The 27,618-nt window shown below is 44.2% G+C and overlaps 1 protein-coding gene across 4 annotated transcripts; it reads left to right on the top strand.

Moving 5' to 3' along the window:
* Positions 1-474: 474 nt before the first annotated feature.
* Positions 475-27,615, top strand: LOC115140145 (phospholipase DDHD2). Of its 4 annotated transcripts, none has more exons than XM_065026697.1 (19): positions 475-689; positions 1,338-1,505; positions 3,721-3,913; positions 4,183-4,370; positions 4,616-4,705; positions 4,874-4,994; positions 5,217-5,306; positions 5,540-5,681; positions 6,112-6,320; positions 11,897-11,964; positions 12,863-12,982; positions 13,053-13,148; positions 13,287-13,481; positions 17,928-17,954; positions 18,627-18,782; positions 18,898-19,000; positions 19,143-19,328; positions 20,831-20,996; positions 23,933-27,615. In XM_065026697.1, the coding sequence occupies exons 2-19, from the start codon at positions 1,356-1,358 to the stop codon at positions 24,012-24,014; spliced, it is 2,382 nt and encodes a 793-aa protein (XP_064882769.1). In that variant the 5' UTR covers positions 475-689; positions 1,338-1,355; the 3' UTR covers positions 24,015-27,615. The 4 variants fall into 4 exon arrangements, with proteins under 4 accessions (XP_064882769.1, XP_029534154.1, XP_029534153.1 ...); XM_029678294.2 differs by having other exon boundaries at positions 1,276-1,505; positions 19,143-19,304; XM_029678293.2 differs by having other exon boundaries at positions 1,276-1,505.
* Positions 27,616-27,618: the final 3 nt, after the last annotated feature.

The raw sequence follows: 27,618 nt of genomic DNA, 5'->3' as shown, positions 1-27,618 counted from the left end.
CATCTTTTTTTGGCATTGTATTCATGTAAGAAAACTGTGGCAAGACATCAGTAGATTTATAATTGAACACATTTATGACGATTTTACACTATTATGGAGAGATGTACTGCTTGGATTCTTTACCTACGATAGAAATAAGCTGAAACATTTTATGTAATTAATTTAATTATTCTTTTGGACAAATTTAATATTCACAAATGTAAATTTACAAACAAAACACCACATTTTCTTAACGTACAAAAATAAATTTAACTATATTTTAAGACAATTAAATACTATACTAACAAAAAAGCTGTTAGAATAATAAGTGTATGTATGTCCCTTAAGGCCCTTGTGTAATGTGATATTGTGCCCCTTAGTCCAATTGTCCTTTGTATATTATTTATATATACTTGCGTTCCCACATGTTCTTCCTGTATTGAGTTGTTGTCAATAAAAACATTTTTTTTTTTTTAACATCGCCAGTAGTGACAGGACAGGCTCTCTACAACTACACAACCGAGAGATGACCGCACACATTAGGTAGTTTGATAGCTAGCTAGCTTTTGATTGTTTCAACTGTTTCTACATAGTTTTATTGATTTGGCAACCGTGCTTGGTGGAGTTGTTACGTCTGTAATGTAATAACAGTAGAAGAGCTATGTGAGTCCCCCGACCGGCTGCCCGACCACCTAGTCCAGCAGCAGCAGGTCAGTTAATGTTGTTTTCTGACTGCCTTCTCCGTCCTGGCTAGTTAGCTACTACTGGCGCTACATTAACTGAGGAGAATCCGTTATAGCTGGCTAACTAGGAGTGTAGTGTTCTTGTAGGTAATAGTTAGCTAATAATCAAAAACATCTAATCAAGCGATATTAGCTAAACATGCAGCCAGGCTAAGCAAGCTATCCCAGATTGGTGGCTGACTGGCGTATGCCAGATGGTCTTTATTCATTAATGTTAGCTAGTTAGCTATCTCGCCATCACCGTCATGAGCCTCTAGTACAAGCCAATAATTTGACCTGTACTCCTGACAGCTCTTCTCTTTCCGTCCTACAAGAGAAACCTATAACGTTAACGCGCTGCCATAATAGTAAAGAACCAGCAAATAATAAAGAACCAGCACTATTCCGTCACCATTTGGACTATTGCGGATCTAATCCGAAATAGATACCATGCATGGGTTCCGTTACTTTCTTGTGTATCTCTAGCTAGTGCTAAATAAATAAAGGTCAAATAAAACAAAGTGCCCACAGATGAGCTAACATGATGGTTTTGTTGTTATTATTTGTCTTTCAGGTCCTCAGTTAGCTACAGTAGTTCCTCAGTGTGCCTCAGTGCCCAACTCTCTCTCTCTGTAGGGCTGTGGGGTAAGGGTGATGTCAGAGGGCCTGGGGACAGAGGGGGGGCACTCACAGCCTGCCCCCACCATCACTGTTCAGGACCTGTCAGACAGACCTGCACATACACCTCTGGACAGGATCCCACCTGCGCACACACTTCTGGATGGGAACACGCCTGTGGAGCAGGTGAGTTTGTGTACTGTGTAACTGTGTACTGTGCAACTGTGTACAGTTCTGTGACGGCATGATCAGTAAAGTGTGTGTCAGGGTTGGGCTCAATTCAGGTTTGAATTGAGAATGCTTCATGAATTCCAATTTAATTATCAAATTTTAATTACATTTTAATTGATGTAGTAAACAGAATATAGAATTGCAATTTGAATTAAAAGGAAATAGAATTTAATTTGAATTTAAGGAAATAGAATTGAATTCAGTTAAATTCAATGAAATTCAAATGCCTCTTCTATTCCATGTTAGGTGTAGTCTATGCACATATACATATTGTAAATAAAACATCAAACATGTCGTTATATACTGCATATTCAATATTTGTTGAAGCAGTTGATTTTCAGGACAAACTTTTGAAATGAATGATCAAGGAAAGCGAAACCTGTATGTGAATATTCTGTTATTATATTTAATTAATCACTTACATTTAGTTCAATATGGGGGCAATGTCCATTGTTAACAGGCTTCCCTGTCACTCTCCAATAACCCAGTAGAAATCCCCTGATAGTCTATAACCACAAATACATCAGACCTGGCTGATGTAAAACAGATTCTGAAAGGCCCAAAAAATCCCCAAATGTCACAAGTGAACAGTAATGTTATCACACTATAGGCAATGGGAATACAGCGTGTACTGGTGGTATTTACTCCTCCCATAACACTTCTATAGCAGAGGCCCTATAAGGCAGCTTGTCTTGTCAGTGAACACTTGACTAATGTCAGTCACTGCTAGGCCCCTCCCCAGCCTCTTACAACTATGCCCCTCCGCTAGTCCCCCTGCTCTAGTGTGTGTGTGCTCTGGTCCCCTTGCTCAAAGTCAACTGTTACATTCTCTTGCCCCACAGAGCTAATGTTACAATAAGAATGATATGTCCTGCAGTTACCTTAGGGCCTGTGCCAACTGCCAACACACAACAGAGGTTAGGAAGGGAGAGGTAGTCATACAGTTGACACTTTTATAGTGTTGGTCTATTCAGAAGCATTGTCATGATTGGCAAAAGCCAAATAGTGTGAGCGGGTACAGGTCATTTATTAGTTTGGTTAAAAACTCAGTTGCGAGGCGAAGGAGACTTCCTGTTTGGGCAGCTAACAGGAAGAACCTTCCATAAACATTCCTGGTTCATTCCTGAAGCCACATTACGTAATCTGTTTTAGAAGAACAATGTCATGGTGAAGTTGTGTAAAATCTTTTGTGTAAAATCTATTGCCCAGGCAACGGAAGATTTAACAGCACAAATCAGAGATTTTATTTCGCAACCCAGAGTTTAAAGGTTTGGCTGTGGAAAATACTGTCGCAGAATCTCCTTTTGCGTACAGAATTCTAGCACAGCACGTGATGTGAGGATGTCAATCTCCCTTCCAGAGGTACAGAGAGATCCAGCCTTTGTGCTGTTCTTTCACACACTGGGGCCGAGCCCGGGCCCATGTTAGCTGTGAGTAGAGGAGAAAATTGGAAAATAGAGGGGAAGAGTGGAGAGGAAAGAAGAGCGGAACAGAGGAAAGGCAAAGGAGAGAGGAGATGCTTGCTGCAGTAGAGAGAATAAAGCAGGGTTTGTTTAGCCCGAGAGAGGTCCGTTACGCTGTGCTCTGTCCTGGTCTCGTCTCTGCTCGTCTCCTGAGGATCAGTGATCAGTGGGAGCTACAGGAAAAAGGAACAACCGAAGCCCTGCTTGGCTGCTGTTTAATTATTGAAGCTCCTGGATGTAACTGTAGAATGGTGTGATTGTGGAGAGACTGTGCTGGAGGGGAAGGTAGGTCGAACTACGTCAGGGGTTGTGACGATACTACCTCCCTAGAATAGAAACTATGGATCTCTACAGAGACCTCCTGGTTATAGGGGTCTTAAAGTAGACTTTCCCAGTGAAGGTGAATGATCACTAAATGATCAGGTGGGTGCTACTGTAGCTGCTGTGTTTCACAGAGCTTAGTGTTATTTATATTTATACACACACACAGACGGTTATTTATACTATTTGTTTATCCAGTGTTGATTCTTACTGTATGTGCATGTGTAAATACAGAATTCTAGTCGCGTTCATGCTGCATTCAAGGCAACTCGGAAAGGTATGCACATTTTCACTTGGAGGTTCCGAGTTTCTGAGTTGTCTTGAAAGCACCATTACACCCCAGGTATCAGTATGATGATGTCATGTTGATGATTTCACCCCTGCAGGTGTCAGGAGTGGTGGAGGAGACCTCCCCTTCCTCCACTTCCTCCTTCGAGTTGGTTGACATGGAGCCAGCCCCGCCCCTGTACCAGCCCGTGCAACCCCATTGGTTCTACTGTCGCCGTGTCGACTCCAAGGATGTGTGGCTCCCTTTCAGCAGAGAGGACTCTGAGAGACTGGAACATGCCTTGTCTACCGGTGAGTGGGAGAGAAGGAGAGCAGCAGAAAGAGGTAGACGTAGCGAGAGAGAGGTAGAGAGAGTGTGTGTTGAACAACTGTCAGATATCACCATAACAGCCCTCTCTGGTCTACTGCCCACTGGGTCAGTCCCTGCGGCTGGCAGAAATGAGAGGAATAGGCTACACACACTCACATACTCACACGGTCTCTGTATCAGTTTCATCTGTGTTCATTGAGAATATTTGTGTGTGTATGTTGTATGTGTTGTGTATGTTGTGTGTGTTTAGTAGGAGAGGAGGAGGTGGTGGTGGCAGTAGAAGGGGAGAGGTATGACGTGCGTGTTCGGGAGCGGCAGAGGTATGCGGTGTACTGGGAGCAGGGCCCGTCAGAGGTGCGACGCTGCACCTGGTTCTATAAAGGAGATAAAGATACCAGATACATGCCCTACCCGGAGGAGTTCAGCACCAACCTGGAGGTACGACACTCTAACGTTACCCTGGCAGTGCTGTAACATCACTACAATGTTATTACAGCATCATGTCAACATCAGTACCCCCATTATTACACCATTGGTACAACATTTCTACAACATAATCAACATTACAACACTAATACACCATTACAACAACAATAGTACATAACTACAATATTATTACAGCACTACTAAGTTGTGTAATCCCCCCGTCTGTCCGTCCGTCCGTCCGTCTGTCTGTCTGTCAGGAGGCCTATATGATAGCAGTGACTCTAGATGAGTGGAAGAGGAAGCTGGATTTTCCTTCAGGAGAGACAGTCATCCTGCACAACCCTAAAGTAAGAATGCTGACCGCTCCTCATGTCTGTACTACACCAATGGGACTGACTCATGCTATGCTAAGTTTGGATGCATTAGTTATGGGGTGTCATGTTTTTAGTATCTCCTCAACCTGTATTTACTCTCTCTCTTCTTCTCTCCACCTCTAACCCCCCTTCCATGGTCAGCTGATCATGCAGTACCAGCCAATCACGTTGCAGGACGAGTGGGTCTCCTCTCCCTCGGAGCAGACTCGCCCACGTACTGTCAAGAGGGGTGTCGACAACATCACAACAGAGATACCTGACGGTGTGTGTGTGTGTGTGTATATATATGTGTGTGAGAGATATATTTACTGTTTGACCTCTGGTCAGTCTCAAAACCATTTAGGATAATGGATTACTTTCAGTATATCTGTCCTACATTACTAAACACCTTTTTAGGTGTGTGTGTGTGCGAGTTTCTAATCTCCGTGTGTGTGAGAGACATGCGTCCTGCTCTACTGAAGGCCTGTCTGTGTGTGTTATCCAGGTGAACCAGAGACAATAGATCACCTGGTATTCATGGTTCACGGCATCGGCCCCGCCTGTGACATCCGCTTCAGATCTATCATACAGTGTGGTGAGTGTGTGTGTGTGCCTGTTTGACTGTGTGTGTGTGTGTGTGTGTGTATCAATGCATCTGTTTGACTGTGTTTGTGGCTGTGTGTGTATGCGTGTGTTAACGGTCTCTGTGTGTGTGTGTGTGTCAACTATCTCTGTGTGTTAATGGTCTCTGTGTGCGTGTGTGTGTGTGTGAACTGCCTTTCTGTGTGTGTATGTGTGTATTAACGGTCTCTCTCTCTCTTTGTATAGTGAATGACTTCAGGAGTGCGTCCCTATCCCTACTGGGGAGCCATTACAGGAGAGGCCAGGAGGAGGGCAGGGTGGGCAGAGTGGAGTTCCTACCTGTCAACTGGCACAGCGCACTACACGGAGATGCCACTGGAGTAGACGAGTAAGAATATACACACACACACACACACACACACACACACACACACGCACACAAGCATCCTCAGTCTAGTCAATCAGTATCTAGTACTGCATTTTTTACTAATCTTTTTATCTCTTGTCTACCGACCTCCTCTCTCCACTCTCCTTATCTCATCTCATCTCACTCCCCCTCACCCCTCCTCTCTCTCCTCCTCTTAACCCCCTCTTTAACCATCTCTCTCCCTATCCTCCCCTTCTCACCCCCTCTGTCCCCTCTTATCCCCTTCTCTCTGTCCCCTCGATTCCCCTTTTCTCTCTCCCCCTCACCCCTCCCTCCCTCTCATCCCCTTCTCTCTTTCCGCCTCACCCTGCTCTCTCCCCAACCTCCCTTTCTCCCCCCTTCTCTTTCTCTCTTCCCTCTCTTCCCATTCTCTCTTTCCCCTATCTCTCAGGGACATTCAGAGGATCACTCTCCCCAGTATCAGTCGTCTGAGACATTTCACCAATGACACTCTGCTCGACCTGTTCTTCTACAACAGTCCTACCTACTGCCAGACCATAGTGGACACTGTGGCCTCCGAGGTTAACAAGCTCCACTCACTGTTCAAACACAGACACCCAGAATTCACTGGAGCAGTGTCTGTGGTTGGACACAGCCTGGGTGAGACACACGCACACAGCCATGCACACACACCAGGGTTCGATAGTGTGATCAAAACAGCATTTGCGACCATTTGACTTGGGAGTGCAACACACATTTTTTCTTTGCAAGGGTGCCAGTGAAATTGTTTAACCTGGTCACATTATAATTTGCTTTATCATCATGATTTATTTAAACAGTAATGTGCAATTGACCAAAAATAAACCAACTTTCTGAAGAGGCAGCAACGGTACAGGTGTGTGTGTGTGTGTGTGTGTGTGTGTGTGTGTGTCTCAGTCAGGACTCGATATGAAGGGGAGGTTTTGGAAACCCCCTCGGGCCAGTAGATCATCCCTGTGAGGGGCTGCTTGGGCCAGTGTAAAAATGATTGTAATATTGCTATTTTTAACCTAGTCTATTGTATTTATCACATGCACACTGCACACACACAGCCTATAGATCAGGGATGGGCATTTGGCGGCCCACAGGCTGCATGCGACCCTTGGCCCCTCTTTTGTAGGCATACCATTTTTTTTATTTTTATCAAATAAATAAATATATACACACACACAAAATGCATTCGGAAAATATTCAGACGCCCTCCCTTTTTCCACATTTTGTTACGTTACAGCCTTATTCAAAAATGGATTAAACAAAAAAAATGTCCTCCTCAATCTAAACACAATACCCCATAATTTATAAAATATAAAAGCGGATACCTTAATTAAATAAGTATTCAGGCCCTTTGCTATGAGACTCGAAATTGAGCTCAGGTGCATCCTGTTTCTGAACATTTCAACAACTTTTGAAAGTTTCTTCAAGTGCTGGTCACAAAAACAATCAAGCGCTATGATGAATCTGGCTCTCGTGAGGACCGCCACAGGAAAGGAAGACCCAGAGTTGGGTGCAAAGGATAAGTTCATTAAAATTACCAGCTTCAGAAATTGCAGCCCAAATAAATACGTCACAGAGTTCAAGTAACAGACAGCTCAACATCAACTGTTCAGAGGAGACTGCCTGAATCAGGCCTTCATGGTTAATTTCTGCAAAGAAACCACTACTAAAGGACACCAATAAGAAGAAGAGACTTGCTTGGGCCAAGAAACGCGAGCAATGGACATTAGACCGGTGGAAATCTGTCCTTTGGTCTGATGAGTCAAATTTTGAGATTTTTTGTTCCAACCGCAATGTCTTTGTGAGATGCAGAGTAGGTGAACGGATGATCTCCACATGTGTGGTTCCCACCGTGAAGCATGGAGGAGGAGGTGTGATGGTGTGGGGGTGCTTTTCTGGTGACACTGTCAGTGATTTATTTAGAATTCAAGGCACACTTAACCAGCATGGCTACCACAGCATTCTGAGGCAATATGCCATCCCATCTGGTTTGGGCGTAGTGGGACTATCATTTGTTTTTCAACAGGACAATGACCCGACTCACCTCCAGGCTGTGTAAGGGCTATTTGATCATGAAGGAGAGTTATGGAGTGCTGCATCAGATGACCTGGGCTCCACAATCACCCTATCTCAACCCAATTGAGATGGTTTGGGCTGAGTTGGACCGCAAAGTGAAGGAAAAGCAGCCAACAAGTTCTCAGCATATGTGAGAACTCCTTCAAAACTGTTGGAAAAGCATTCCAGGTGAAGTTGGTTGAGAGAATGCCAAAAGTGTGCAAAGCTGTCATCAAGGAAAAGGGTGGCTACTTTGAAGAATCTCAAATATAAAATATATTTTGATTTGTTTAACACTTTTCTGGTTACCACATAATTCCATATGTGTTATTTCATAGTTTATGTCTTCACTATTATTCTACAATGTAGAAAATAGTAAAAATAAAGAAAAAGTGTGTCCACACTTTTGACTGGTACTGTATATATTGTAGTGGCTAAATTGTCCAATATAACATTATACTTTAAAAAAGTATTATTAGGTTATTTTTTTTAAATTGATGAACTCAGTCGTGGTCTCAGCTTACTATTGAAAGTTTGAATAATAAAATACGGAAGGTGCAATTTGGTTGTGCATCAGCAGTCACTAAATTAGCCCATGTCAGCAAACCGTTTTTGGATTGGTAAATTAGTCTAGCGGCCATCTGTTTAAACTTGTAGTAAGCATGGTCGAATTACCGACCGGGGTGGGGCCCATTGATCATCAGTTATCATATTAAAAACTGCAAACATTTGCACCTACATCCTATGGCCAAATGTGTAGAATTGCTGGAAATTATCTGTACAACTGCTTATTATTCTCTCTGCCCCATGGCAAAATTAATACAATTACATTAAATGAGTTGTACAATTGCTAAATCTTCTGTCAGCCCCATGGCAAAATGTGCAGAATTGCTGCAAACCTGCTATAAAACTGCCCAAAAAAATTCTATGCTCCATGGCAAAATGTGCCGAATTGCAGGAAATTAACTGCGTCCCTTCGTGAGGAGTTCAGATTTTTTGGTGGCCCCAACCCCATTTTAAGTTGCTCACACCTGCTATAGATAGTCTGTCGGGCAGAGAGAGCACGCAGCCTGAAACAGCTGGTTGTTGTGTGGAGGAAAGATCGCCAGCGGAAAGGGTACGAAAGATTTTCCAAGTTATGATACAGTATCTACCAATAAATGCTAAGGCAAAAATGGCTATGCAAGCCAGGTATTTATAAGGTTCAGTCTTGGTTGAATATTTGCATGCACAATTCACTCATAATGAGATTGCCTACCTTGAAAATCAGACATTTCTCTAGTCTAGGCTCTTTGGTCCTTGAAAAGTCATTGAAGTTAGTCGCCGATTTAAAAGTTCTACTGCTCCAATATAATTATTCCATGATTTCATTTCTGGTCAGTTTTTATGAGAGATGTAACGTTAGCTGCTTTCGTTTGTTTCCCGACGTTTCTATTGAAGGGTGTTGTGCTAGTGTGTTGCCGTAAAACCATGTGCGGTTATTATGAGCAAGATGACATCGAATGTTGCCTTCAACATAGTTGTCCATACAAAGTGTTCCATTACAAACAGAACCCGGTTCTTCGTCTCTTTTACGTTTTAAAACATGATACAGTAACCCCTCAATATCTCTTCAACATCTCAAATAGCAAGACTGACTAGATACCACATGGACAGACTCCATTAGTTGTGTTTGTGTCGGGAGCATGTCTATTTAGTCAGGCAATGCCCACATTATTCTGACGTTTTAGAATGTAAAATCATCTGTAAAAACTAAGTACAGTGCCTTCGGAAAGTATTCAGACCCCTTCACTTTTTCCAAATTTTGTTACATTAGAGCCTTATTCTAAAATGTATTACATTGAATTTTCCCCTCATCAATTTACACACAATACCCCATAATGACTTTCAAGCTCTGTCAGGTTGGATCGGGAGCGTCACTGCACAGCTATTTTCACTTCTCTCCAGAGATGTTAGATTGGGTTCAAGTCTGGGCTCTGGCTGGGCCACTCAAGGACATTCAGAGACTTATCCCAAAGCCACTCCTGCATTGTCTTGGCTGTGTACTTAGGGTCATTGTCCTGTTGGAAGGTGAGCCTTCGCCCCAGTCTGTCCTGAGAGCTCTGGAGCAGGTTTTCATCAAGGATCTCTCTGTACTTTGCTCTGTTCATCTTTCTCTCAATCTTTCCCTGACTAGTGTCCCAGTCCCTGCTGCTGAAAAATATCCCACAGCATGATGCTGCCACCACCATGCTTCAGCGTAGGGATGGGGCCAGGTTTCCTCCAAATGTGACGCTTGGCATTCAGGTTCATTCAGAATCTTTGTTTCATCAGACATAAGAACCTTGTTTCTCATGGTTAGAGTCCTTTAGGTGCCTCTTTGAAAACGTCAAGCAGGCTGTCGTGCATTTTACAGAGGAGTTGGTGGAGTGCTGCAGAGATGGTTGTCCTTTTGGAAGGTTCTCCCATATCCAAAGAGGAACTCTGGAGCTCTGTCTGGATGATCAAGGCCCATCTCCCCCCTCGATTTGCTCAGTTTGGCCAAGCGGCCAACTCTAGGAAGAGTCTTGGTGGTTCCAAACTTCTTCCATTTAAGAATGATGGGGCCAATGTATTTTTGGGGACCTTCAATACTGCAGAAATGTTTTGGTACCCTTCTCCAGATCTGTGCCTTGACAATTCTGTCTCGGAGCTCTACGAACAATTCCTTCAACCTCATTGCTTGGTTTTTGCTCTGATATGCACTGTCAACTGTAGGACCTTACATAGACAGGTGTGTGCCTTTCCAAATCATGTCCAATCAATTGAATTTACCACAGGTGGACTCCAATCAAGTTGTAGAAACATCTCAAGGAAGATCAATGGAAACAGGATGGACCTGAGCTAAATTTCGAAACTCATAGCAAAGAGTATGAATAAGGTTTAAGAAAAAGAAAAATGCATTCAATAAGAAAAATGCATTCAATCAATTTGACAATAAAGCTGTAACGTAATAAAATGTGTGAAAACAGTTAAAACAGTTCAATATCAAATGTAGGCCCTTGAAAATGATAATTAAGTGCTTGAAAAAGTAATTGAATTTGACCTGCCAATGTATTTATGAACCCTGTATAGGCTACTTGCTCACCACGCAAATGAAAGATAAAATCCCCTGCTATTAAAATGATGCACGCATCATACTGACCCTGGCCAGTATAGATTTTTTCATTTGGGCCAGTAACTTTCAGTTGGCACTGGCCTGGTGTGCCACTGGCAGATTTACCTGAATGTCGAGCACCGCTGCGTGTGGTGCCTGTAGGGCCTATATACTGTAAATGTCTACCACTTTGTGTAGCCGTAATGGCGACGCTAATGATAGCCTAAACTTTTTTTCGGGTTGATAGAAAGGCAATTAAAGGGTAACTACAAAGTAGCCTATGCCTACTTGGCAGAATCATGATTATTTTTATCAATTAAGTGGCCATTTGTTTTGAAAACTCCCATCGCATGTGTGCTGCAGAAACACCGCTAGCCAACTGTCTGGCTGGTGCATATCTGAAGGTAATGTTGTCTACACAAAAAATATATACATTCCTCAGCTTTTTCACAGACCTCAAATTGTCCCTTGATGTGCTTTTAAGCATTGTTGTGGACTTAGAACCTCCAATTTAGTTGTTTTTCTATAAAACATAGTTATTTTGGGAGCGAAACCCCCCCCAGAATTTTGGGAAATCAGTCTTTCTCCCCGCTTTCTTTTTTTGTTGCAGTGATATCATTTTGGCGTCTAGTATCGTCTTTTTTTCTTCAAATTCTGCCCTCCAAAGGATTTAGCAGAAAATAAAACATGGCACTAAGAAATCTGCAGAAAATACATTTTGCACTTTATTTGAAGTCTCTTTTCTTTGCTGTAAGATCACAAGGGCCTACTAATTTAAAATACATTTTTGTATTAAAAAAATTGGTGCGACCAAACACACACACCCACACACGTTGTTGGCAAGGGTTTCATTTGTATGATACAGTTTGTCAACTGTCCTCCTCAAAATATGATTTGACAACCATTCTAATTAGAATTCATTCAAATGATGCAAGTGTCTAGAAACACCACCTGTAGGAATCGTACATCTTATACAGGATTGGCCTATCTTGACCTGTGACCTTTTATTGAATGACCTCGGATGCCCCTACAGGCTCGCTGATCCTGTTTGATCTGCTGACCAATCAGAAGACAGGATCAGGAGAGGCAGACAGAGATGAGGTAACCAGGTCTTTGCCATGACAGAGACTCAGTATTATTACATACCTGACACACACCTCAAGCTAAACTCCAGGTACCAGAGATCTTTTATAATCTGATAAGGGAATTTATATGTTTAAAGTAATGACTAAAGGATTCCACCCTGAAATCATAGAATTGTATGAAATGTGTTAGTAGTCATAATTCCATAATATGTGTGACTGGACCATTGTGTTGCCATGTAGTGGTGTGAGAGTTGAAAGAACAAAGGACAACAGGAAAGAGGCTCCTTCCAAGGTCCCTCTAATCTAGGGAGGGAGGGAACGGCATGGAACTGCCAGCTTGGTAGTGATAAACGAGGAATGTGGAATGTTGGGAAAGATACAGCCCACCTACTGTTTGTGTGTCTGTGTGTGCATGTAAGTAGGACTGTGGGGAAAGATACAGCCCACCTACTGTGTGTGTCTGTGTGTGTGTGCATGTTAGTAGTTGGTGGATGGGAGTTATTAAATGACATGTCTTTGCATTTTGGACTTTAGAACGTTCTCTGAATAAACTTTACGGACCTTTTGCTGAAGCTGAGTCTTAGCCTAATTATTATAAAACCCAGAGTCTTACAAACCTTGGGGATTGGTCAAAGCTTAAATAATTGTTAGTTATAATCATTGGGATTGAAAATTCTCGTGACATAATCTCACAGCAGTGCGGTTCTGTTGCGGTAAATGTACTACATAGCTCATGTCTTCTCAATATTAGGGGGAACTGTAGGCCTCTTAGTGATATACATCCTGCTGTAAAGTGCAAGTAAGGTCTAGATGCCACTTTGTTAATGCTATAGACATCACAGTGTATGAATGTAATGACTATCCCATTATATTTATGTTCTATAACATGATAACACCCCTCGTCTGGCCTGTAGGGTCGTAACCGTGACCCCTGCCCTCTGACCTGTGATGCGTTGGAGCAGGCTCTATGCAGAATGGGCCTCCAGGAGCACCTGGCTACACTACAGAGCGTGGACCTAGACCTTGACTCACTGGTGAGACTGTGTGAGTGCGTGCCTGCCTGCCTGTCTGTCTGCGTGCGCTAATCTCCCAGTCTTCCCTCAGGCTATGTGTGACGAAACTGACCTGACAGAGCTCGGAATCCCTCTGGGACCGAGGAAGAAGATCCTCAGCTTCATACGGAAGAGACACTTCCTACAGGTAAGGGTTCATAAGGTCACAAAGTACTGTATGTGTGTGTGCGCGCGCTTTCATGCAGTGGAGTCTCAGCTGCAAAATTCAGATATTTAACATTCTCATTTATTGTTCTTTCTGTCACATATTTGTGTGCGTGTGTAGGAGGGTCGGCAGGGAACGGTGCTTTTGGCCCCCGGGCTGCAGGCCCTTCCAGACCCCTCCGAAGATTCCCCCTCTCCCACGGTTAGCTTTGGCAACCAGTCTTCAGAGGCGTCAGCACGCCGACAGCAGTTTCTCAGAGCCCAGTCCATAACCAGCGCCGTTGACTACGAATACTTCGACGTGGGCATTGGACAGGTAACACACACACACAAAGACACATACCCCCTACCTGGGGTTGCGTGCAAGTGGTACTTTGTGGTAACTAACTCTGTGGTGACTAACTCTGTGGTGACTTAATTGATAACTAACTGTCATAATTTGGCAGTAACATGCTCAGTGGTAACTAAATCAGTGGTAACTCGGAGACAACTAACTCAGTGACAACTAACTTTCTACTCTTGAAACACTGCTCTCAAGGTATCATCACCTCTGCTGCCCTGACTGATTGGTGTGAGCTGTAGTAGTAGTAGTAGTAGTAGTGTCGTCGTCGCAGTAGTAGAAGCAGCATTAGTTGTAGTCATAGTAGTAGTCGTCATCGCAGCAGCAGTCGTCATCGCAGCAGCAGTCGTCGTTGCAGCAGTAGTCATCGTCGGATCAGCAGCAGTCGTCGCAGTAGTACTAGTAATAGTCGTAACACCACTAGTAGTAGTCGTAGCAGCAGTAGCAGCAGTAGTAGTCGTAGTAGTCGTAGCAGCAGTAGTCGCCGTAGTAGTAGTAGTAATCGACGTAGTAGTAGTCGCTTTAGTAGTAGTTGTTGTCGTAGTAGTAGTCGTCGCAGTAGTTGTAATAGTAGCAGTAGTAGTAGCAGCAGCAGTAGACTGTAGTAGCAGTAGTAGTAGTAGCAGCAGTAGTAGCAGCTGTAGCAGTAGCAGCAGTAGTTGTAGCAGCAGTAGTAGTTGTAGTAGCTGTAGCAGCAGTAGTTGTAGCAGCAGTAGTAGTTGTAGCGGCAGCAGTAGTAGTTGTAGTAGTTGTAGCAGCAGTAGTAGTAGTTGTTGCAGAAGCAGTAGTAGTTGTAGCAGTAGTAGTTGTAGCAGCAGCAGTAGTTGTAGTAGCTGTAGCAGCAGTAGCTGTAGCAGCAGTAGTTGAAGCAGCAGTAGTAGTTGTAGCAGCAGTAGTAGTAGTTTCAGCAGCAGTAGTTGTAGCAGCAGCAGTAGTAGTTGTAGCAGTAGTCGTTGTAGCAGCAGCAGTAGTTGTAGTAGCTGTAGTAGCTGTAGCAGCAGTAGTTGAAGCAGCAGTAGTAGTTGTAGCAGCAGTAGTAGTTGTAGTAGCTGTCGCAGCAGTAGTAGTAGTTGTAGTGGTATCAGCAGTAGTAGTTGTAGTAGTAGTTCTAGTGGTATCAGCAGTAGTAGTTGTAGTAGTAGTTGTGGTATCAGCAGTAGTAGTTGTAGTAGTTGTAGCAGCAGTAGTAGTTGTAGCAGTAGTAGTTGTAGCAGCAGCAGTAGTTGCAGCAGCAGTAGTAGTAGTTGTAGCAGCAGTAGTTGCAGCAGCAGTAGTTGCATTAGTAGTTGTTGCAGCAGCAGTAGTTGCAGCAGTAGTTGTAGCAGCAGTTGTTGCAGCAGCAGTAGTTGCAGCAGCAGTAGTTGCAGCAGTAGTAGTTGCAGCAGTAGTTGTTGCAGCAGTAGTAGTTGCAGCAGTAGTTGTTGCAGCAGTAGTTGTAGCAGCAGTAGTTGCAGCAGTAGTTGTAGCAGCAGTAGTTGTAGTAGTAGTTGCAGTAGTTTTAGCAGTAGTTGCAGTAGTTGTAGCAGCAGTAGTAGTTGTAGCAGTAGTAGTTGTAGCAGAAGCAGTAGTAGTTGTAGCAGTAGTAGCAGAAGCAGTAGTAGTTGTAGCAGTAGTAGTTGTAGCAGCAGCAGTAGTTGTAGTAGCTGTAGCAGCAGTAGCTGTAGCAGCAGTAGTTGCAGCAGCAGTAGTAGTTGTAGTAGTTGTAGCAGCAGTAGTAGTTGTAGTAGCTGTCGCAGCAGTAGTAGTAGTTGTAGTGGTATCAGCAGTAGTAGTTGTAGTAGTAGTTCTAGTGGTATCAGCAGTAGTAGTTGTAGTAGTAGTTGTGGTATCAGCAGTAGTAGTTGTAGTAGTTGTAGCAGCAGTAGTAGTTGTAGCAGTAGTAGTTGTAGCAGCAGCAGTAGTTGCAGCAGCAGTAGCAGTAGTAGTAGTTGTAGCAGCAGTAGTTGCAGCAGCAGTAGTTGCAGCAGCAGTTGTTGCAGCAGCAGTAGTTGCAGCAGCAGTAGTTGCAGCAGTAGTTGTAGCAGTAGTAGTTGCAGTAGTTGTAGCAGCAGTAGTAGTTGTAGCAGCAGCAGTAGTAGTTGTAGCAGAAGCAGTAGTAGTTGTAGCAGTAGTAGCAGAAGCAGTAGTAGTTGTAGCAGTAGTAGTTGTAGCAGCAGCAGTAGTTGTAGTAGCTGTAGCAGCAGTAGCTGTAGCAGCAGTAGTTTCAGTAGTTGTTGTAGTAGTTGTAGCAGTAGTAGTTGTAGTAGCTGTAGCAACAGTAGTTGTAGCAGCAGCATCAGTAGTTGTAGCAGTAGTAGTAGTAGTAGCAGCAGCAGTAGTAGTTGTAGTAGCTGTAGCAGCAGTAGCTGTAGCAGCAGTAGTTGCAGCAGCAGTAGTTGTAGTTGCAGTAGTAGTAGTTGTAGCAGCAGTAGTAGTTGTAGTGGTATCAGCAGTAGTAGTTGTAGTAGTAGTTCTAGTGGTATCAGCAGTAGTAGTTGTAGTAGTAGTTGTATTGGTATCAGCAGTAGTAGTTGTAGTTGTGGTATCAGCACTAGTAGTTGTAGTAGTTGTAGCAGCAGTTGTAGTAGTTGTAGCAGCAGTAGTTGCAGTAGTAGTAGTTGTAGCAGCAGTAGTTGCAGCAGCAGTAGTTACATCAGTAGTTGTAGTTGTAGCAGCAGTAGTTGAAGCAGTAGTTGTAGTTCTAGCAGCAGTAGTTGCATTAGCAGTAGTTGCAGCAGTAGTTGCAGCAGCAGTAGTAGTTGTAGCAGCAGTTGTAGTAGTTGTAGCAGCAGTAGTTGCAGTAGTAGTAGTTGTAGCAGCAGTAGTTGCAGCAGTAGTTGCAGCAGCAGTTGCAGCAGCAGTAGTAGTTGTAGCAGCAGCAGTAGTTGTAGCAGCAGCAGTAGTTGTAGCAGCAGCAGTAGTTGCAGCAGTAGTTGTAGCAGCAGCAGTAGTTGCAGCAGTAGTTGTAGCAGCAGCAGTAGTTGCAGCAGTAGTTGTAGCAGCAGCAGTAGTTGCAGCAGTAGTTGTAGCAGCAGTAGTAGTAGTTGCAGCAGCAGCAGTAGTTGCAGCAGTAGTTGTAGCAGCAGCAGTAGTTGTAGCAGCAGTAGTAGTAGTTGTAGCAGCAGCAGTAGTTGCAGCAGTAGTTGTAGCAGCAGCAGTAGTTGCAGCAGTAGTTGTAGCAGCAGCAGTAGTTGCAGCAGTAGTTGTAGCAGCAGCAGTAGTTGCAGCAGTAGTTGTAGCAGCAGTAGTAGTAGTTGCAGCAGCAGTAGTTGTAGTAGTAGTTGTAGCAGCAGTAGTTGTAGCAGCAGCAGTAGTAGTTGTAGTAGTTGTAGCATTAGTAGTAGTTGTTGCAGAAGCAGTTGTAGCAGTAGTAGTTGTAGCAGCAGCAGTAGTTATAGTAGCTGTAGCAGCAGTAGCTGTAGTAGTAGTTGTGGTATCAGCAGTAGTAGTTGTAGTAGATGTAGCAGCAGTAGTAGTTGTAGGAGTAGTAGTTGTAGTAGCAGCAGTAGTAGTTCTAGTAGCTGTAGCAGCAGTAGTTGCAGTAGTAGTAGTTGTAGCAGCAGTAGTTGCAGCAGCAGTAGTTGCAGCAGTAGTTGTTGCAGCAGCAGTAGTTGCAGTAGTTGTAGCAGCAGTAGTTGCAGCAGTAGTTGTAGCAGCAGTAGTTGTAGTAGTAGTTGCAGTAGTTGTAGCAGCAGTAGTAGTTGTAGCAGCAGCAGTAGTAGTTGTAGCAGAAGCAGTAGTAGCAGAAGCAGTAGTAGTTGTAGCAGTAGTAGCAGAAGCAGTAGTAGTTGTAGCAGTAGTAGTTGTAGCAGCAGCAATAGTTGTAGTAGCTGTAGCAGCAGTAGCAGCAGTAGTTGCAGCAGCAGTAGTTGTTGTAGTAGTTGTAGCAGCAGCATCAGTAGTTGTTGTAGCAGCAGTAGTTGCAGCAGTGGTAGTTGTAGTAGTCGTTGTAGCAGCAGTAGTAGTTGTAGTGGTATCAGCAGTAGTAGTTGTAGCAGTAGTAGTAGTTGTAGTGGTATCAGCAGTAGTAGTTGTAATAGTAGTTTTGGTATCAGCAGTAGTATTTGTAGTAGTTGTAGAAGCAGCTGTAGTTGTAGTAGTTGTAGCAGCAGCTGTAGTTGTAGTAGTTGTAGCAGCAGCTGTAGTTGTAGTGGTTGTAGCAGCAGCTGTAGCAGTAGCAGCAGCGGTAGTAGTAGCAGCAGTAGTAGTAGTAGCAGCAGCGGTAGTAGTAGCAGCAGTTGTAGTAGTAGCAGCAGCAGCAGCAGTAATAGTAGCAGTGGCAGCAGCGGTAGTAGTAGCATCAGCAGTAGTAGTAGTAATAGTAGCAGCAGCGGTAGTAGTTGTAGCAGCAGTCGTAGCAGCAGTAGTAGTAGTTGTAGTAGTAAAAGTGACTGTGACGTCTAACTAGCCCTCCTGCTTGTCTCCCTCTGCCTGCCTGGACAGACCAACGGGGGCATAGCCAAGGGACAGGTCTGTCACACTGTCTCTCTATACAGGACATGCTGTTGGTTGTGCTTCCCAACACTAGTTCTCTTCTCTTTCCTCTTTCATTTCCTCTTATGCTCCTATCCTCATAGAAAGCATTAGAATGTATCCTTAGAAAGAACTCCAGCCCCGCCCCTAACCTCAACACCAATGTGACCAGTCATCTAGTCTGTCAGGCCCTCTCAAAGATCTATTATACTGTCCTCATATGAGTCAGACCAATCTCTCATTCCACCTCCACCCTTCCTTCCATATAGGACGCTCACTGTTACCAGGATACATACTGTATGTACATGAACACCTCCACTGTTCATGCCTGTGTGAGTCCTCATCTCCATGGTTTCCTGCTAGCTGCTGTGAGGGTACCCAGACCTTGTGTTGCCATCAATGTTTGCTGGCTTGTTGTGATGCATGAACATTTTGCACCCATGTTGAATGTATGTATGTATGTGTGTGTGAATGTTATTGGGTCGTTATTTTTCACTGTATTGACCCATGTATTATCACTTAATGTTGACATTTTGCATGGGATCGATTTCTATTGGGCTGTTCAAGCCTATTGTCTTGGTTTTCTCTGGGCTGAATATACACGTGATTTATAAACCCCCCCAACTCTCTCTCTCGCTCACTTTCCCTCCCTCCCTGTCTTCTCTCCAGGTGTCCATTAACTACCCCCAGCTGGCATTCCATCCTCAGACCTTCTTTGCGTTCGGTTCTCCCATCGGAATGTTCCTGACCGTCCGTGGACTCAAACGCATCGACCCAAACTACACCTTTCCCACCTGCAAGAACTTCTATAACATATACCACCCTGTAAGCACACACATACACACCATTCCTGCCTGCCTGAGATTTGTATAATATAACACCCACACACGTGCACACATCCGATTTATTGGGACATGGCTTGTTCTCTCTCCCTCTAAAGTTTGACCCTGTGGCCTATCGGATCGAGCCCATGATTGTGTCTGAGTCAGACCTAGAGCCCATGCTGATCCCACATCACAAGGGCCGCAAGAGGATGCACCTGGGTACGGATATCAACCTATTTTTCTATCAATACGTCTGTTAAAGAATTCATCTTTGTGTCTGTAATGTGTTGTGGTGTTGAAAAGCCTTATGACATGAAATATAATAACATTTGGAGTGTGTGTGCACGTGTGTGTTCTCTAGAGTTGAAAGAGAGTCTGACGCGGATGAGTACTGATCTGAAGAATAACGTTCTCGGCTCGTTTCGTACTGCCTGGCAGTCTCTGGTCCGAATGCCTGTCGCTGCACTGCCCCCTGTGGAGGATGGAGAAACTACAGCAGAGAGATCTCTGCAGGAGACAGAGAGTAACACATATGCACACACACAGAGTCAGTGCATTACTGCTCTGCGTAGGCTAATACCCCAAGTTTTAAGGCTTTTAACATAACTGTTAACTTCCAGTCCTCAGCATGTTTGAAGCGTGTGAGAGTGTTTTTGCTGACATGTCTAACCTTGTCTCCTCCTGCATGTTCCCTTTCCTCTCCTCTCTGCTGTTCTGGTGTTCTTTCCTTTACCCTGACCCCTAACCCCTGACCCTAGCCCCTGCAGCAGCCTGCGCTGCTGTGAGGGAAAAGAGTAAGGCTGATTTGTGGACTAAAATTCTGGAGTGGCCCAAAGCCCTTCACTTACATTACTTCCAAGGTAAGAAGCCAGGAGATATGGAGGCCAGAATGATCTACTGTATGGGTGGTCTGACTGTCAGCTGCAGCCCAGAACTCTGTACACAGAGAATACTCCTTACAGCGCCCCCCTCTGTCAGAGAGAGAGACATAGCCGCCTGTGTGCACTCACAGATATGGTAATATAACTTTTTGTAGCAACAATGGCCTGATATTTGGCCTCATATTTTGTCTTGAACTTGGATGAAATAGCCTAATATTTAGAGTTGAAATTGTCCTCTAGGCATAGAGTCCCTTAGCTACCTGGAAATTGAAGCCTGATATGGGCCTCAAAGCATTTATTTTAAGTCTACTACTAGCTAAAGCAGTATTTTCTGACAGACTAGTTACAATAATATTTCAGTGATATCTAGGGACTAATTTTAAAACTAGATAATGAAACTAGACATAGTGTGGTTAAATCAATAGCATTAACTGTCTTCAGGAAAGTATCCATCTTACCTTGGATGTGTTCTGTTGATGCAGTGTCTCACAGCTCACGCTCTTCAGTAGTGTGTTATTATCCTCCCTCTTCTCTCAGCATATCAAGCCTTTTAAACACTCTCTTCTTAGCATATCTCACCTGTTGCCCTGTTATCTCTGAGCCCCTTCCCCCATGCACCTGTCCCCTCCCCCATGCACCTGGCCCCTCCCCCATGCACCTGGCCCCTCCCCCATGCACATGGCCTCTCCCAGTGCCTTGATAGACTGCCTGACTTGTGGCTGCTGCTTCCTGAAGCTCAGCTTTATTTTTCTTTAACCCCACTCACTAACTCCTCTCACAAACTCTACTCATTCACTCCCTATGCACACTCAACTCTCTAACTCCCTCGCCCACTGAACTCTCACTCCACTCGCTAACTTTCTCTCCACAATTTCTAGCAATCTCCCCTCCCCTTCGATATCTTTCCTTCAAACAGGAGTCACTTACCTGGCCCATAAACACTTGTCATTCCCAGGAAGCTTCATCATCTGCAGATTTGTATGTGCAAAATGGCAGAAACTTCACTAATCCTATTAATTAGAAGTCTAGGTGGAGCCGGCATCATTTAGGATTTTATTTTCCAGTCCTTTCATATCTGCAAATGGCAAGTAAGGGCTAGGAGTTGTTTCTGGACTGGATATAGGAGTCCGTCTGCCTCTGTGTGATTGGTCCATCTCTGACCCTGCAGGTGTGCATGAAGAGGTGGAGTCTCCAGGGTCGGCGGAGGACAAGGGGCGTCAGGTGAAAGTGGGGATGCTGAATGGAGGGCGGAGGATAGACTATGTACTGCAGGAGGCGCCCATTGAGAGTTTCAACGAATATCTGTTTGCCATCCAGTCCCACCTCTGCTACTGGTCAGTACCTGTGTGTGTGTGTGTGTGTGTGTGTGTGTGTGTGTGTGTGCGTGTCCTTGTGTGTGTGTAATGCTAATACCTTTAGATTTTTGGGATTTATTAGGATCCCCATTAGCTGACGCCAATGACCCCTTGACATTACATTTACATTTAAGTCATTTAGCAGACGCTCTTATCCAGAGCGACTTACAAATTGGTGCGTTAACCTTAAGACATCCAGTGGAACAGCCACTTTACAATAGTGCATCTAAATCTTTTAAGGGGGGGGGTGAGAAGGATTACTTTATCCTATCCTAGGTATTCCTGAAAGAGGTGGGGTTTCAGGTGTCTCCGGAAGGTGGTGATTGACTCCGCTGTCCTGGCGTCGTGAGGGAGTTTGTTCCACCATTGGGGGGCCAGAGCAGCGAACAGTTTTGACTGGGCTGCGCGGGAACTGTACTTCCTCAGTGGTAGGGAGGCGAGCAGGCCAGAGGTGGATGAACGCAGTGCCCTTGTTTGGGTGTAGGGCCTGATCAGAGCCTGGAGGTACTGAGGTGCCGTTCCCCTCACAGCTCCGTAGGCAAGCACCATGGTCTTGTAGCGGATGCGAGCTTCAACTGGAAGCCAGTGGAGAGAGCGGAGGAGCGGGGTGACGTGAGAGAACTTGGGAAGGTTGAACACCAGACGGGCTGCGGCGTTCTGGATGAGTTGTAGGGGTTTAATGGCACAGGCAGGGAGCCCAGCCAACAGCGAGTTGCAGTAATCCAGACGGGAGATGACAAGTGCCTGGATTAGGACCTGCGCCGCTTCCTGTGTGAGGCAGGGTCGTACTCTGCGGATGTTGTAGAGCATGAACCTACAGGAACGGGCCACCGCCTTGATGTTAGTTGAGAACGACAGGGTGTTGTCCAGGATCACGCCAAGGTTCTTAGCGCTCTGGGAGGAGGACACAATGGAGTTGTCAACCGTGATGGCGAGATCATGGAACGGGCAGTCCTTCCCCGGGAGGAAGAGCAGCTCCGTCTTGCCGAGGTTCAGCTTGAGGTGGTGATCCGTCATCCACACTGATATGTCTGCCAGACATGCAGAGATGCGATTCGCCACCTGGTCATCAGAAGGGGGAAAGGAGAAGATTAATTGTGTGTCGTCTGCATAGCAATGATAGGAGAGACCATGTGAGGTTATGACAGAGCCAAGTGACTTGGTGTATAGCGAGAATAGGAGAGGGCCTAGAACAGAGCCCTGGGGGACACCAGTGGTGAGAGCGCGTGGTGAGGAGACAGATTCTCGCCACGCCACCTGGTAGGAGCGACCTGTCAGGTAGGACGCAATCCAAGCGTGGGCCGCGCCGGAGATGCCCAACTCGGAGAGGGTGGAGAGGAGGATCTGATGGTTCACAGTATCGAAGGCAGCCAATAGGTCTAGAAGGATGAGAGCAGAGGAGAGAGAGTTAGCTTTAGCAGTGCGGAGCGCCTCCGTGATACAGAGAAGAGCAGTCTCAGTTGAATGACTAGTCTTGAAACCTGACTGATTTGGTTCCACATTTTGTTACGTAACAGCCTTATTCTAAAATGTATATATATTTTGTCCCTTATCAATCTACGCACAATACCTCATAATGACAAAGCAAAAAAAGTTTATTGAAATTTTTGCTAATTTATTAAAAATACATAAATATTCTGACCCTTTACTCAGTACTATGTTGAAGCACCTTTGGCTTCTTTGGGTGTGACGCTACAAGCTTGGCACACCTGTATTTGGGGAGTTTCTCCGATTCTTCTCTGCAGATCCTCTCAAGCTCTGTCAGGTTGGGTGGGGAGTGTCGCTGCACAGCTGTTTTCAGGTCTCTCCAGAGATGTTAGATCGGGTTCAAGTCTGGGCTCTGACTGGGCCACTCCTGCATTGTATTGGGCGTGTGCTTAGGGTCATTGTCCTGCTGGAAGGTGAACCTTCGATCCAGTCTGAGGTCCTGAGCACTCTGGAGCAGGTTTTCATCAAGGATCTCTCTGTACTTTGCACCGTTCATCTTTCCTTCGATCCTGACTAGTGTCCCAGTCCCTGCCGCTGAAAAATATCCCAACAGCATGATGCTGCCACCACCATGCTTCACCGTAGGGATGGTGCCAGGTTTCCTACAGACGTGATGCTTGGCATTCAGGCCAAAGAGTTCAGTCTTGGTTTCACCAGAGAATCTTGTTTCTCATTGTCTGAGAGTCTTTAGATGCATTTTGGCAAACTCCAAGCGGGCTGTCATGTGCCTTTTTTTTACTGACGAGTGGCTTCCGTCTGGCCACTACCATAAAGGTCTGATTGGTGGAGTGCTGCAGAGATGGTTATCACCTTCCTGACCAAGGCCCTTCTCCCCCGATTGCTCAGTTTGGCCTGGCAGCCAGCTCTAGAAGGAATAATGGAGGCCACTGTGTTCTTGGGGACCTTCAATGCTGCAGAAATAGTTTGGTACCCTTCCCCAGATCTGGGCCTCAACCCAATCCTGTCTCGGAGCTCTACGGACAATTCCTTTGACCTCATGGCTTGGTTTTTGCTCTGACATTCACTGTCAACAGTGGGACCTTTATATAGACAAGTGTACCTTTCCAAATCATGTCCAAACAATTGAATTGACCACAGGTGTCTTCCAATCAAGATGTAGAAACATCTCAAGGATGATCAATCGAAACAGGATGCACCTGAGCTCAATTTCGAGTCTCATAGCAAACGGTCTGAATACTAATGTAAATAAAATATTTTTTAATTCATTTGAAAATATTATAATTGTCATTATTGGGTATTGTGTGTAGATTGATGAGATGTTTTATTCATTTAATCAATTGTAGAATAAGGCTGTAACGTAACAAAATGTGTAAAAGGGGAAGGGGTCTGAATACTTTCCAAATGCACTATTCATGTCAGTACATACACACAAGTAAGTCACTCTTTTGTCTCTCCTGTGTGTGTAGGGAGTCTGAGGACACTGCTCTGCTGCTGCTAAAGGAGATCTACGACAAACTGGGTGTGGCCTTTGAGCAGCCACAGCAATAACAAAGGCTTTATAAACACAGAGACCGGTATAGAGGCTTCATAACAACACATGAATTCCGTGGAGATGCACCAATGAGGCCCTTTGCTTTATTAGGAGCTGAAAGGAGTAAGGCAAGTAAGTCAGTAAAAACACAGAGATATAAATATTGAATAACCACAGAGTTTTAAAGGCTTTATAAACACACAGAGAGGGCTATAAAGTCTTTATACATACACAGAGAGGGCTATAAAGTCTTTATAAACACACAGAGAGGGCTATAAAGTCTTTATAAACACACAGAGAGGGCTATAAAGTCTTTATAAACACACAGAGAGGGCTATAAAGTCTTTATAAACACACAGAGAGGGCTATAAAGTCTTTATAAACACACAGAGAGGGCTATAAAGTCTTTATAAACACACAGAGAGGGCTATAAAGTCTTTATAAACACACAGAGAGGGCTATAAAGTCTTTATAAACACACAGAGAGGGCTATAAAGTCTTTATAAACACACAGAGAGGGCTATAAAGTCTTTATAAACACACAGAGAGGGCTATAAAGTCTTTATACATACACAGAGCGTTATTTATAAGTTACTAAAATGTAATGAAAGCAACATGAAAAAGGACATGCAGCCACTGCTCTCTCCCAGAATTCCTTGTGTCTGAGCCTCACAAAACCGTTAAGTCACCTCCTCGGACAGATGGCGTCTGCCTCTGGGTGTGTGTGTGTCAAGGGTGTGACAGAGAAGTGCTCCGTGAAGAACCAAACCTGTCCCAGCTGACATGAAGAGGACTGGAGAACCCATTGGAGATGAGCTCTCTAGTGCATTTCTATCTCTGAAATTTCTCGTCCTGTGACCACATGGGCAGCAACATTGAATACTATCCAAGTGAGCCCTCTACCCAACTCTATGGGAGAACCATAGTGAAGACTGGTTTTCCATTTTCCTAAAACCACACTGAAGGATCTGGGTTTGAGCCGCTGGGGCAGACTGCATTTAACATGTGTGTTTCTAAAGAATCAGATCCTGTTTGATCATGTCTGGATCATAACTTTTATATACGTTATTTTCAGGTCATTTCTTTTTACTTGGCCTTAGACTTGACATGTCCTATAATACATTTACAATGACAGATCATGCAGGATGATGATTCCTCTCCTGTGTGTTTGGTGCATGTCTCCAGAAGGTTGTATACCAGTACGTATCAGTACGTACTTGACTACCAAAAAGGTAGCACTTTACTTAGGTGCTGCTTAAGGCTTAGAAAAGCATTTTATAAAGGGCATTACAACTCTTTACGTCATGCATATGAAGGCTGCATGTCGCTCTTAAGTAAAGTGTTACCATAAAAAGTACTCCACCCATAATTCCAGTGCAATGTGATGTTCTGATAATCTCACTCCTCTCTAGATGAACTGACTGACTATAGATAATTAAATTTTTTGATTTATTTGTATCATGTAAAAGCTAAGTATAAAAATTATTGTAGAAAATAACATGATATATCTTTAATGGAACTGACAAGACATTTTTCCTCCAAGTACTTATCTTAGAGGAAGGTATGTATGAGGGGAGAAAAGGCACAGGGTTGTTTTCTTTCTATGAGTGTGTGTGTGTAAATCACCCCCCCCCCCTTTGGTGTGTGCCAACCAACCTCTTTAAACTGTGGTTAGGGCCAATTTTGCTCGTCGAACATCTCATTTCCAAATCATGTGCGTTAATATGGAGTTGAGTTGGTTCCCCCCTTTGCTGTTATAACAGCCTCCACTTTTCTGGGAAGGCTTTCCACGAGATGTTGGAACATTTCTGCGGGGACTTGCTTCCATTCAGCCACGGGCATTAGTGAGGTCGAGCACTGATGTTGGGCGATTAGGCCTGGCTAGCAGGCGGCGTTCCAATTCATCCCAAATGTGTTCGATGGGGTTTGAGGTCAGGGCTCTGTGCAGGCCAGTCAAGTTCTTCCACACCGATCTCAACAAACCATTCTGCATGGACGTTGCTTTGTGCACGGGGACATTGTCATGCTGAAACAGGAAAGGGCCTTCCCCAAACTGTTGCCACCAAGTTGGAAGCACAGAATCGTCTAGTGTCATTTTATGCTGTAGCGTTAAGATTTCCTTTCACTGGTACTAGCCTGAACTATGGAAAAACAGCCCCAGACCATTATTCCTCCTCTACCAAACGTTACAGTTGGCACTATGCATTGGGGCAGGTAGTGTTCTCCTGTCATCCGCCAAACCTAGATTCACCAGTTGGACTGCCAGATGGCGAAGTGTGATTCATCACTCCAGAGAACGTTTCCACTGAGTCCAATGGCGGTGAGCTTTACACCACTCCAGACGATGCTTGGGATACCCCTGTTTTCAATACCTCACCTTGCGAGGATAATGGCACTGAGCCTTTTTCTAAAAGGCTTTATGAGATTAACAAAATGGTTAATTGACCACAAAATCAACATTTTGCAATGGCCATCTCAGTCTCCAGATTTAAATCTCATTGATAACCTGTGGTTTGAATTGAAGGGAGCAGTCCATAAGAGAAGATGAATGATATGCAGGATCTGGAAAGATTATGTATGGAGGAATGGCCTAAGATCCCTCCCCATGTAGCCTCCAATCAGATAAAACATTTTAGAAAAAGTCTCAATGCCTTAATACTCGCAGGGTAAGGTGTTGAAAACAGGTGTCAATGCTTTTGACCCATATCTTTTTTAGATAAAAACATATATATTATTATTACATTTGTACATGTGTGAAATATGACACATATAAGCACCCACCTAATTATTATATATCATTTCCCTTTTTTTGATTATACAATATAGCTCAGTATTTGAATTGTAATTGTAATCTTTATCAAGGGTGCCAATCATTTCTGTCCCTACTGTATCACTGACACTGGTTTCACTGTCAGTCAACCAGCAACAAACCTGCAGACCTTTAACATGGCATGAATCATCACTGTGGTCCAATCAGACCATGGACCTCCTCACTCCAGCTAGCTCTGTCAGCAGAGGGGAGAACAATAGCTTTGGTCCAGGGTGTTAGGTGTGGCTTACTGCGACAGCAAGCCACATGTAAACGCCCTGGACAGGACCTAGCTGAACAATAGATCTTAGTTTTCTAATCATTCTACAACCACAGAAGAGGCTTTGAGGTTCTGATTAGGCAGCTTGACTCCCTGCTTAAAATGTGCTGTGTGAGATATCCCTCTGACCCCTAAACCCTGCTTTGTGAGCACTCATCCTCTCTGCTTCACTCCTGAATGATGTATTTTGTTCTGTTAACCTCAAGTTTTGCACTTAGTGACATTGTATATTCAAACCGCCCCCAAAATATAATATTAATGACATTTAATGTAAGCTGACAAGTATACTTTAATACTTGATATAAGCATGTATGAGCCCTTATGTCTTATTATAATAGTTTTACTGACTCAATGGTTGTACTTTAGTCAGGATTATTATGAGATAAGATGTTTTATAAGGAGGTCATATAGCATCGTAATGCATTAAACCTGTAGTTACCAATTTATTTATTTTTTCAACCACAGTACCATACATAGGCTATGCAGCGTGCTTACATATTGTTTATGTCATAATAAAACTTTAAGAGTCTTT

The sequence above is a fragment of the Oncorhynchus nerka genome, linkage group LG13 (assembly GCF_034236695.1).
Source record: "Oncorhynchus nerka isolate Pitt River linkage group LG13, Oner_Uvic_2.0, whole genome shotgun sequence".
NCBI lineage: Eukaryota > Metazoa > Chordata > Actinopteri > Salmoniformes > Salmonidae > Oncorhynchus > Oncorhynchus nerka.
The sequence above is the reverse complement of the archived record's forward strand: the minus strand, read 5'-3'. Positions and strand labels throughout refer to the sequence as shown.

Excerpts from the sequence above, each read along its gene's own strand:
- LOC115140145 (XM_065026697.1), top strand. The coding sequence starts at position 1,356 with ATGTCAGAGGGCCTGGGGACAGAGGGGGGGCACTCACAGCCTGCCCCC. Across the intron at positions 4,371-4,615 it reads AGTTCAGCACCAACCTGGAG|GAGGCCTATATGATAGCAGT; the intron begins GTACGACACTCT and ends TCTGTCTGTCAG. Across the intron at positions 5,307-5,539 it reads CAGATCTATCATACAGTGTG|TGAATGACTTCAGGAGTGCG; the intron begins GTGAGTGTGTGT and ends CTCTTTGTATAG.